This window comes from Protobothrops mucrosquamatus, unplaced genomic scaffold (assembly GCF_001527695.2).
Source record: "Protobothrops mucrosquamatus isolate PMUCROS unplaced genomic scaffold, P.Mucros_1.0 scaffold5388, whole genome shotgun sequence".
In the NCBI taxonomy this organism is placed as follows: Eukaryota; Metazoa; Chordata; class Lepidosauria; order Squamata; family Viperidae; genus Protobothrops; species Protobothrops mucrosquamatus.
Window position 1 is genome coordinate 26171 of NW_015391249.1, and position 12409 is coordinate 38579.

The following is a 12409-nucleotide window of genomic DNA, read 5'->3' on the forward strand; positions in this document are numbered from 1 at the left end:
AAGACCCCTGAGTTAGTGACATAGTTGATAAGTGAACCTGGCTTCCCCATTGACTTTGCTTGTTGAAAGGTCCCAAAAGGGATCATCTGACCACAGGGACACTGCAACCATCATAAATACAAGCCAGTTGTCAAGTCCCTGAATTTTGATCACATGACCATAGGGATGCTGGTCATAAGTGTGAAAAATGGCCTCTAAGGGACAACTACCAGTAAAGATTGGAAAAGATTTCTGAAGCAATGCTTTGTATTTGATACCAATTTTGCTGCTTTTAGGCTGTTTCTTTTAGCCATAACTTTCTCCCATTTGCTTTTTTCATGAGGAAAAAATAGTTTTTCTCATTGAAAAAAAAGCAACCAAATGAGCCCTTTGGGGGAGTTAATTAGCTGAACTGATTTATTGGCTGGGTTTGCAGGCAGTTAAAACAGGAACAGATAATCTGAGGTTCAGGATGTTTATTTAGTCAGCCAGCTATTGCCTTAAAGCATTATGGGAAACAGATGATCGTGTTAAACCACGATATGCTTTTGCCTAAGCGTGAGAGGTTATGTGAACATAGAAATTATACTTAGTTAAATTGGACTGAGGTTTATGTTACTGTATGAAGTCCGCCATTGATTCTTCATTTGGTCTTGAAGTTGTTTCTCACTAGACCAGTGTCTGTTAACTTTGTCAAGTTTAATAAGTATGGACTTCAACTCCTAGAATTCCCTAGTCAGTCTGGTTGGGAAATTCTGGGAAATGAAGTCCACACATCTTCAGGTTGCCAAGCTTGAGAAAGAAGGCCCTTAGATACAATTAATGTTCAATGTGTGGAGGTGTGTAACTAGAGCTCAAATAAAACTGGACTTCTCTGCAATTGAATCAAATATAAGAAAGGCTGAGTGACAAAGAATTGAGGCCTTTGAACTATGGTGCTGGAGAAGACTCCTGCGAGTCCCTTGGACTGCAAGGCGATCAAACCGGTCAGTCCTAGAGGAAATCAACCCCGACTGCTCTTTAGAAGGCCAGATCCTGAAGTTGAAACTCAAGTACTTTGGCCACCTAATGAGAAGGAAGGACTCACTGGAGAAGGGCCTAATGCTGAGAAAGATTGAGGGCAATAGAAGAAGGGGACGACAGAGAATGAGGTGGCTGGATGGAGTCACTGAAGCAGTAGGCGTGAACTTAAATGGACTCCAGAAGATGGTAGAGGACAGGAAGGCCTGGAGGAACATTGTCCATGGGGTCGCGATGGGTCGGACATGACTTTGCAATTAACAACAACAACAACAATAGTTTCTGACTGGCATCTGAGGGCTGGGAGCAAAAAAATTAAGAGATGTATAAATGAATAGTATGATCATCTTGGGGTTTACACAAACATACCCGCTCTCCCAAAAAAGGTTTTTACTGGTGAAACCCAAAATTCATTGTTCAGTTGCTTAGCTGTTGCATTACATCTTAAGATATAGATGGCTTGGTTTGTTTCTGAGCAGCCAAATCAGAATCCAGAATCAATGACTTCCACCACAGTAATTTTCTTAGGTAGATTCAAACTAGAGATGCCAAGAACTCAATCTTGGTAAGGAGGAAGAAGAAAAATGGGCAAGGACACTCAACTTTATTTCTGAGAACTGGAAATTCTAAGTAATAACTTCATCCAGAAGTATTCAATTCAGACCTTCAAATAGCCTGGTGTTTTCTGAATTAGATCCTTGAGTGCCATCTACTGCTACCTTTATGAACTTCCAATATATTTCAACCAAAAATCAAGTATTCAAAATTTAATTACAATGAAAGGAGCTTGTTATTGCTTAACATTTTATATTTCATAATTTAAACACAGGAGAAAGCAGTTATAAATACAATACGTACAACAGTATTCTTAGCCACCTGCAAGGAAACCCAAACAAGGCAAATGGAAAAAAACATACATTTGGTTGGAAAAGAGACCAGCCTAAAATTCTGCCATTGTGTATTTGCCTAAGAAGATGGCAGCAAAAAGCTAACCTTGGTTGATCTTGAAAGATGCTAAGCAGGATTGCCAGGCTACTGTGGGAAGTCACCCCCACCCAGAGAAGGAAATATTAAAGAGGCAGAAAAGCATGCCCATTTTTTCTTAATAGCCCAAGTCTCCCTCCCCCAAACAGAAACCAGCTCTGTAGAAATGCAAATGTAAATAATCCAGGAAAATTGGAGGGCCCCAGCTAGAAGCTTATGAAGACAAAGACACCTAAAATCTACATACCCCACCCAAACTCTAAGACAGGACATAATTGGATTAATAGACAGATGCCAAAGGGCACACTCAGACTCAATCAAAGTTCATGCAACAGGAACAACTCCAAACAAAAGGCTCCAGAGGATATAAAAACCCACTCCCTACATGTGCTCACTCTCTTTTTTCTTCCAGAGCCATCTTCCTGTCTGGCTCTCCTGCTTCTTTCTAAAGCAGTCGCCATGTTGTTTATTCCCGGCTTGGACTGAACCATGATGAAGACTTTTCCTTCAACATTACCACTGAATGAAAGATTGTCAGAAACTCCCATGAGAAATAACTAGAAATCAATTGCCAACCACATAAATACTATTGGCAAGAGCAAGACATGTCCACATTGGCATCAGGAGCCAAACGTGACTCAAAGGAGACTTTGATAACTCCTTTTTTTCAGATAGGTTGTAACATCAGTCACTAAGCAATCAGTCATAAGTTGAAGATCACCTGTATTTTTGCAATTGATAGAAGCAAAAGAAAGGTCTTCAAAATTTAATATTGAAAGAGAAATTTAAAATTGAATTTGCTGCAGTGGAAATTTACTGAGTGGAGAAGCTATGATGGGAAACAGGAAAGGTTAACATAAAGAAAGGATGTAAAAGAAATATGTAGGCAAAAATAGCTGGGTCTTAGAGTGGGAAAGGAAGAAGACAACATTTGTAAGATAAGATAACTAGCAAAACAGGAAAGAACCTATTTTTGTAAGAAGTCATAAAAAAGGGGGCCAGAACTCAGGCAACTGAGCATGTGCAATTAGTTGATTAATATTAACTGATACACCTTGCATAAATTATCTCTTAATTTTAATGTACATGTGATGTATGACAAAGAATTGAGGCCTTTGAACAATGGTGCTGGAGAAGACTCCTGCGAGTCCCCTGGACTGCAAGTCCTAGAGGAGATCAACCCCGACCGCTCTTTAGAAGGCCAGATCCTGAAGTTGAAATTCAAATACTTTGGCCACCTAATGAGAAGGAAGGACTCACTGGAGAAGAGCCTAATGCTGGGAAAGATTGAGGGCAATAGAAGAAGGGGACGACAGAGAATGAGGTGGCTGGATGGAGTCACTGAAGCAGTAGGTGTGAACTTAAATGGACTCCAGAAAATGGTAGAGGACAGGAAGACCTGGAGGAACGTTGTCCATGGGGTCCCGATGGGTCGGACACGACTTCGCAATTAACAACAAAAGGAAATATGTAGGAGGCAGTCAGAAAGAGTGTAACCTCATAGTACCTCAGCCAATGGGGAAAGAGGAGGGATGTAGCGGCCGGGGACAGGACTGCGTAAAAGAAGGAAATATTTTGGGTTAAAACTTTGGAGAGAACCAAAGTTTGATAGCTTCTCTCCCCGCTTATTGCAATAAACGAAACAAAAGGCCTTCACTGTGTCTTGGCTGGTTATTGATCAGGTGAGCTTGCCTCTGGTCCCGAAGGAAAGTAGCCAGGAGCACATAACAGCCTAATCAACAGGCAACCTAAAAGGAGCTGTAAATAACCACCAATGTTGTAGTCTTCGCAATCAGGTGTGCCCCCTTTTCAAAGTCACACTGACTTCATACGTGGAATTCATTTCATTATTATACCTGTCAGTTAATAAGAATGTCAGCAGCAGCGACTACGAGAGCAGTAAAAGTGGCAGTTAATGAGCAATCATTACTTCTAAATAGGTGCCTTTAACATAGCTTGTGAGGACAGAAACTTTTAATGAGCTCTGAACGATGGGTCCATTTCCTGATGGGGACAATCATTCGTAATGCAAAATATGTTCAAGTAGTAAACTATCCAATTAATTTCTAGAAGTACAAGAAACAACTGTTTTATTTTCACCAATCTGGGACACATCTCTGTCAAAGTTGTGGTTAAATAATCTAGAAGCTGCTTACTGTTACCTGCTCTTGATTGCATTTGATCTCTGAATTGTGGGCAGCAATTCAATCATTTGTGTCATTTTGGTATCTTTCCAGTTGGAACTGTATTTGGCATCTGAAATTTTTTTTTTTAAGTTTGGTATATTTGTCATATATTTCATGAGGCAGTGGGACAGTTGATTTTTTTTGTTATTCACTAGATTTAGCATCTGACAATACTACAGGTAGATCTCAAGTTACAACCTCGAGTTCTGCAATTACGGTCGTTAAGTCTTGATGGTCATAAAGCGGGTCTGCATGCGACCCACCCAATTTTACAAACTTTTTTGCAGTGGTCTTTAGGCAAATGCGGAGGTTGTAAAACAAACATGGTGGGCATTACACAAATGCAGAGGTCTTTGAGCAAACGCCACATTTGTTAAGTGAAATGTAGGGGCTGGTTTTTGACAGAAACCAGACATAAATGCTGATTTACAGAAAAATGTTATAAATTGCTGTCACATGACCCCAGGGTTCTGCATGTGGCTGTAAATATGGGCTGGCTGCCAAGCACCCAAAATGCGGTCACATGACTGGGGGGAGGGAACAAGCAGCCGTTGGAATTTCAAAACCAGGTTGTAAATACCTTTTGGAGTCTATCAAAACTACAAATGATCTCAAGTGACTGATCATAAATTGAGGACTACATGTATCATGCAGAATACATGATCTAATAGTCAATCTTGTAAGAAGCTATTAGACAATTCACAAAACTGGAAATAATACAATATTTTATTTCCTGAAGTTGGTTTGTAGTTCTGAACATAGCTGACCTTGGGTGATAAACTCCCTTTTTTATTACCCTGTAATCCCTTAATTCGGGGTAGGGCAACTGGATGGAGCTGAGCGTTTACTGGCTGGATGCCCTACCTCACGCCACACGGGAGTTCACAGCAGATATTTTTTTCTTTGCGCCGATAAACATCTGTCGCTGTCTAGGATTGAATTCTCAACCTTCTGAATGGGAGGCGAGTCTTCACCACTAGGCCACCACGCTGCTCACCTTGGGTGATAAGTGTTGTTCTGTTCCACCATTACCCTCTTGAAATTATGAGCATGAAGTTGATAAAAATGCCTTTCATATTGGTTACTGCTAATACTACAGTTTAGAAGCAGGTTGAAAATGGCTTGGATAACTTGCCCCTCTGTTCAATTAAAAATGATATCCTTTCATTTCCTTCCAGAAACACCCCCCCCCCACACACACACACACTTCATCCTTAATCACTGGGAATTATGGAGGCTTGACTCCAACAGCAGTGTTCCAGTATCTGAGGGGCTGCCACAAGGCAGAGGGGGTCATCTTATTCTCCAAAGCACCAGAGGGAAGGATGAGAAACAATGTTTGGAAACTGATTAAGGAGAGAAGCAACCTGGAATTAAGGAGAAACTTCCTGACAGTGAGGACAATTAACCAGTGGAACAGCTTGCCTCCAGAAATCATCTGTCTGAGATGGTATATAGGTTCTCCTGCTTGAGGGGGAGGGGTTGGACTAGAAGACCTCCAAGGTCCCTTCCAGCTCTATTCTATTCTATTCTATTCTATTCTATTCTATTCTATTCTATATTTTATATTCTAGCTCTGCAGAGATTGAAATTGTCTGCCTCCTACAGCCCGAAGCTGGTGGGTTCAGAAGTACTTTTACAGTTGTGTTTGTTAAAGATTAAAGCTCTAATTATTACATACAGAACATAGAACATCATCAAAGTTGGAAGGGCCCTTGGAGGTCTTCTAGTCCAACCCGCTGCTCAAACAGGAGACCCCTATATATTCCAGACAAATGGTTTGTCCACTCTCTTCTTAAAAGCCTCCAGTGATGGAGCACCCACAACTTAAAGCGTCCCGAAAGCAATTCTTTCTCCTCTCCTCCATGCCTCTCTTCTCCCCCTTCCTTCTCCTCTCCCACCCGTATCTTGCACCCATTGCTTTTTGTCCCGCAAGCGATCCGTTCACACGTAACACCTTTAACCCGGTTCCTGGACTGACTCATTTCCCGGATTGGTGCAAGACCCAGAACGGACCGCCTTAGCTCCGCTACAAACAAACATTTCTTGCCCAAGTGAATAATCACCGGGATGAACTTTGCAAAAACAGCTGCCTGACTCGCCTCTCTCCAAGCAAGCTTCAACTCGCGCCCTAAGCCTGTCCGCCGCTCCAAAACGCGCATGCGCCGCTCATCTCTTCCCTCCCGCCCTCCCGTTCCAAGCGCCGGTGGGTTATGCGCCTGCGCCCACCGGCTCGACTCCGCGAAGTTTCGCGAACGTTCCCGAAGCTGCCGATCGGCCCCGTCCGGAATGAGGAAGAGGCGGCGACTTCCTTCCTGTCCTGTCAATCACTCAGTCGATCGTGCAGGATCGACCGGCGTTGCTCCTTCCTCGGCCATGGATCTGCTCTGCTACAACCGGGGATGCGGGCAGCGCTTCGACCCGGCCACCAACACGGAAGGTGAGCGAAATTCCCCCCCGAATCGTCGGCTTTGCCGCCTTCCAGAGAGCGGGAACTCTAGTCCCCATGGTCCGCAGCCGGCACGGACGGCAGAGAGCGATGGGATTTGGAGCCACACAGCCTCTCGGGAGGGAAGGAAGGCAGGCAGGCTGTGTTGCGGGTGCTTATGGGGATGGTAGTCCCGCTAGCCTGGGGAGGGCGAAGGGGGTTGTGGGAACTTTGTGGTTGGGGGAAGGTTTAGCCTGCCTGACGGGTTGTGGGGGAGGCGGAAAAACAAAAAATCTCGGAGGAAGGGAGAAGCCTACCAGAAAGCCCCTCGATCTGGGCCCCTCGAAGATGGGTGGACTTCAACTCCCAGAATCCCCCCAGCCAGCCTTTCTGGTTAGGGAATTCTGGGAGTTGAAGTCCACCCGTCTTCAAGTGGCGTCGACTCGGAGCCTCCTTTGGAGTCCGACTTGACCCCTGGATTTCTCTTGACAACTCCGGCTAAACTTGGCAGTGTTTCTCAACCTTGACCATTTTAAGGCATGTGGACTTCAACTCCCAGAATCCCCCCAGCCAGCCTTTCTGGTTAGGGAATTCTGGGAGTTGAAGTCCACCCGTCTTCAAGCGGCCCAGATTGAGAGACATCAACTTGGAGCCTCCTTTGGAGTCCAACTTGACCCCTGGATTTCTCTTGACAACTCCGGCTAAACTTCGCAGTGTTTCTCAACCTTGACCATTTTAAGGCATGTGGACTTCAACTCCCAGAATTCCACAGCCAGCATTGCTGGCTGTGGGATTCTGGGAGTTGAAGTCCACATGCCTTAAAATGGTCAAGGTTGAGAAACACTGGGCTAAAGTGATCTGTGGTGATGTAAATAAAATAAATGTATTTATATGTAAGAGAGTAGGTATACACACCTATGTATGTATGTATGCATGTATGTATATAGCATACTTGTATATGTGTTATGTATGTGTACACTTTTGAGAGCAGGCAACAGAATTTCATTTTTAATGTGTGCCAGTGTGCCCACAGTAAAAAATAAAAAATGACAATAAAGGTGATCTTATCTTAAATAAAACGGAATGGCAGGGTTGCCTTCTTCCTGGATGGTGTTTTGACTTGCCTGCTAAAGTCATGGGTCCTCAACCTTGGCAACTTTAAGCCTTGTGGACTTCAACTCCCAGAATTCCTCAGCCAGCAAAGCTGGCTGGCTGAGGAATTCTGGGAGTTGAAGTCCACAAGGCTTAAAGTTGCCAAGGTTGAGGACCCCTGCGCTAAGTGGGCAGCTGTGGAATTTGGTCTGACTCCATTTGGACTGTCAAGGTCCCCTAAGGTCATTAGTGCTAATCATCGGTGGTAAACTCTATATAACACAGTTTTACAGTGTTCAACAATACAGGAGTGGTCCATAACTGCCTTTTTTAGGATGCTCTTTGACTTCTTCATCTGGTGCACCTCAACACCTGTCTGGCCTACAACCCCGGTAGTCCACTTTTGAGATCTGTAAAAGTTTGCTAGGGATAGTAAAGAAGAAAAGAGAGGAGACTTAATACACAATTGTTATACACAATAGGCTTTCAAGGAATACACAGAAACTTAAGTTGGCTGGTGCTTTGGTCAGCTGGAGGGAGATGTCCTCTTAAGATGTCCCCTGCGGCCAAAAGCTTGATTATTGTCATAATTGTTCATTATCTGATGGATTTTAATTTTTCAGTTGTATGAATCTTATGATTGCTTTACATTCTGTGTTTTTTTTATTGCCATAAACTGCTTTAAATGTTACAATAAGCTGAAATAATAAGTACACATGTGCCTCTCACCTATTGGCAACTCCACAATCCCTGTAAATCAGTGGTTCTCAACCTTTTTAATGCCGTGACCCCCAACCGGTCGTAAGTCGAGGACTAAACCGGTCGTAAGTCGAGGACTACCCAACCGGTCATAAGTCGAGGACTTTCCCTGCCCGGGAGCGCCGCGCATGCGTGGTTCCGCCCCCTGCGCCAGCCGAGGCGTAGCTGGCAAGCGGCAGAGACGGAGCAGGCCGACCACCAGCTGGCCCAGCCCAAGAGAGGTAAGGCACCCGCCGGAAAAGGGGGGAAAAAATGGCGGACAGCCTTGCTTGGCAACCCCTGTGAAATGGTCGATCGACCCCAAATGGGGACGCGACCCATAGGTTGAGAACCGCTGCTGTAAATGATGTTTGACAAGTTCCAGCAGGTGAAAACATGTGGGTTCCTCTGTGCTTTATTAACAGCTTTCCCCCCTTCAGATCTGGATCACTGCACATCCCTTGTAACATAAGATAGCATTTTTTTGTGTGTGAGCATTCTTAGCCCCCTTTTGCATATGTCCAAATGTTTAATTATAACTTCTAATACCTAAACTGAAATCATTGTTAAGTACTTTTTGGAAGTTGCAAATATGTACATGGCTATCTCTTTCTTCCATGTCTCTTTTCAGCAACAGTTTTCACCACATCTTTTTTTACCTTATGATATCTTGTGATAATGTTAAAGAAGAATACTTTGTCAGAAAGAAACTGCATGGATTGAATGGTTGAAACACCAGCAGACTGTGACCAGCAATCTCCTTCCATGTCTTCTACCTTTGGGAAGGCTTTCATTGTTATTTTGCAAGATGTTTTCCCAAACTGGAGTTCTTTGTGGCATGTATTCATCCTCGATCAGTAAAGAATTGGCAACAACATAGCAGAGGGCTAGTGAATGTAATGTACAGTCATTTTTAATGTGTGCCAATGCGCCCACAGTAAAAAAATGACAATAAAGGTTATCTAATTATCTAATTCTCAATATTTATAGTAGCTACTTTCTGTAAAGATGCGAACATTGAATTGGTCAATACTGAAACCTCAGTTGTGAATGTGTTTGTCAGACGACTCAAATCTTTTGCTCTGCTGCATGTGCGTGAATGACCATGAAATCACTACAGATACTGATTGCAGTTACAAATTTTACCAAGTAGGCAAAGTCCCAAATACAGAATCTGTGAATAATCAGAATCTACTATATTTATCCCCACCCCCTTATCTGATGTTTAGATGTCATTGATTGTTTTGCTGAGTTCTTTTTTTTAAAAAAAAAAAAGCATGATCTAAATATTTGTGAGGTAATACTAATATTTCTGCGGAGTTTATATGGTGGTCATTTAAGGAAGAACTTTATTTTTCTTGCACAGTTAATAGTTCAACCCTATTTTAGAACATAGGTTTAAGCAATATGCATGACACTCATGTGGAATGTACACTTATAATGCTTGGTGGGATATGTGTTGTACAAATGAAAGTTTAATGTAACAGAATTATGATTTACTAAGAAAAAAAATCAGTTATATTTCTTTATATAGCAAATATTATTATATAATACACTGTGGCAATAATAACTAAATGACGTTCTCTTTCCCTGAATAGCCTACATTCTAAATTTAGACTAACAGAACCCAGCAGAGATAAGAGAGAGGGAAGGACAATCAATCAGTAGAGAAAAGGAATTTGTAGGGAATTGCAGGCTTTGTTTCACATCTTGAAAGTGTCACTGTTGCATAAGACTAAATTGTTCAGCTAAATACTGCTTCATATAAAGTTACTCACTATTGAGTTTGGCTGAGCTATCTGCTTTTTTTTTTTTTTTAGAATCATGCACATATCACCCAGGCGTCCCTGTCTTTCATGATGCTCTTAAAGTAAGTGGGCAAATGTAAATTATTTCAAGGGCTTTTAAAAAAACTGAAACTAAATCATGTTAATTTAGTTAATTCAAGTGTTTACATGACCTCTTGTCAGTTTACCTGAATGTAGTAAAACTTTCCCCCCCCCCCTAAATTCCTCAAATAACATTGACCTTCGGTATAAATACAGGCTAAATCGTGGGGGGAAAGGTTGGTACATGCAGCCAACTGAATTGTGTGGAATTCTTTTCAGTTTATTCATTTTTGGGGGGCTCAGTCGGGCAGAAAGGTATTTACTAGATATTTTGATTGTAAAGTTAATTAACTTGTTTCATTGCTTAATCAAGCCTTAGTTGGGGCAGTACAAACAGAGATGAAAAGAAATGATGCAACTGAATGACAAAAAAGTAGGAGCCATGTCAAATAACTTAAGAGGAATATAGCACCATCAGATTAGTGTTAAATCTTCTTCTTTGTAGTTCACATGTTTTTTAATAATATTCACCTGAAGCTGGAGAGCAACCATCCTAGATGGGAGGAGGGCTCAAGAAAGGATTCAGCTTGGTCTCCCTAGCTCAGCGGTTCTCAACCTATGGGTCGCGACCCCATTTGGGGTCGATCGACCATTTCACGGGGGTCGCCAAGCAAGGCTGTATGCCATTTTTTCCCCCTTTTCCGGCGGGTGCCTTACCTCCCTTGGGCTGGGCCAGCTGGTGGGCGGCCTGCTCCGTCTCTGCTGCTTGCCAGCTATGCCTCAGCCAGCGCAGGGGGCGGAACCATGCATGCGCGGCGCTCCCGGGCAGGGAAAGTCCTCGACTTACGACCGGTTGGGTAGTCCTCGACTTACGACCGGTTTAGTCCTCGACTTACGACCGGTTTAGTCCTCGACTTACGACCGGATGGGGGTCGCGGCATTAAAAAGGTTGAGAACCACTGCCCTAGCTAAACACAACAGGACTAGGTCTAAACTTCTCCTCCTTGAATCACTTAGACTTTATCTGGTCTTTTCTAGACAAAATTTGCTAGTCTGGGTAGATTCTTGTACTATAGGCAGAGAACAATAAGGTAGCTCTACACGTGTGGGTCTGGTTGTTTGCACCTGACACTCGATAAGATTTAAATGTTCAATGTTGCCATATTTTTATAGGGCTGGTCATGCTGTAAAAGAAGAACAACAGACTTTTCTGATTTCTTAAGCATTAAGGTATGTATTAGTAGCTACGTAGGTTTTATTTACACTATAGTATGATATTAATGCTTGAGTGCCAAATTCAATCAATTAAATTTTCCAGGAAGGTGAACACATGCAAATGCTGGCTGGGTTTATTTAATTTCCTGTATGTGTCCTACATGGCACATTGTGTTTAAATGGAACTCTTACTATCTAAGCTTTTTAAAGCACAGGATCTCTGCTGTCCTAACATCTTACAATGCGTGAAGAACAGAAGTTGGTGTAGGTGTATATGTATGATAACTCTAGTAAAAAAAATGGAATATCCGTTTAACCAAGCATACAAATTAGAATGATAAAGAATCTGAAGGCTAATAAGAAAGGAGACATTTTCAACTACATCGATAGAACTGAGTAAGAACTGAGTAACAATTTGTATTAAACAATGTTTTTACAACAGGGTTGCACCAAGGGCTTCCATAATAATGAGAAACCCCCTGAACCAGTCAAACCTGAAGTGAAAACTACCTGTGAAGAAAAAGAATTAACTGATCTGCAACCTAAATTTCAAGAGCACATAATTCAAACACCAAAGCCAATAGAAGCAATTGAAAGACCCAGGTAACAATACTACGATAATACCAATTAAAGACTGGCAATAATGTCAAGTCAACTTTGTAGGTTATAACTTCATTTTTGTTATATTTATTACTGGCTGTCTAAGTAAGCATAATGTCTAAGTGTATTTTATTTTATTTTTTTTCCCTGAAGAGAAGAAACCCAAAATATCATTGTAAAGCCACCTCAGATAAAATTGTAAATCTATAATATAATCCTTTTGAATGATAATAGTAACTACCAAGAATATTAATATGAAGAACTCTTTTTTAACTTCTTTTAAATATTCAAAATATTAAGCTGTTGAGACTGAATCATTAAAATGATGCATTTTTCCC

At 42.1% G+C, this 12409-nt stretch overlaps 1 protein-coding gene across 1 annotated transcript in view; it reads left to right on the plus strand.

Annotated features, from left to right (window-relative positions):
* The first annotated feature begins 6497 nt into the window (after positions 1-6497).
* The window catches only part of LOC107299736 (cysteine and histidine-rich domain-containing protein 1-like), a 15723-nt gene continuing 9811 nt past the window's right edge, over positions 6498-12409 (plus strand). Inside the window, exons 1-5 of the mRNA XM_015829077.1 lie at positions 6498-6609; positions 10248-10297; positions 11430-11486; positions 11914-12074; positions 12225-12246. Coding sequence (XP_015684563.1) covers positions 6546-6609; positions 10248-10297; positions 11430-11486; positions 11914-12074; positions 12225-12246 — 354 coding nt within the window. The 5' untranslated portion in view covers positions 6498-6545. The remainder of the gene's footprint in view (positions 6610-10247; positions 10298-11429; positions 11487-11913; positions 12075-12224; positions 12247-12409) is intronic.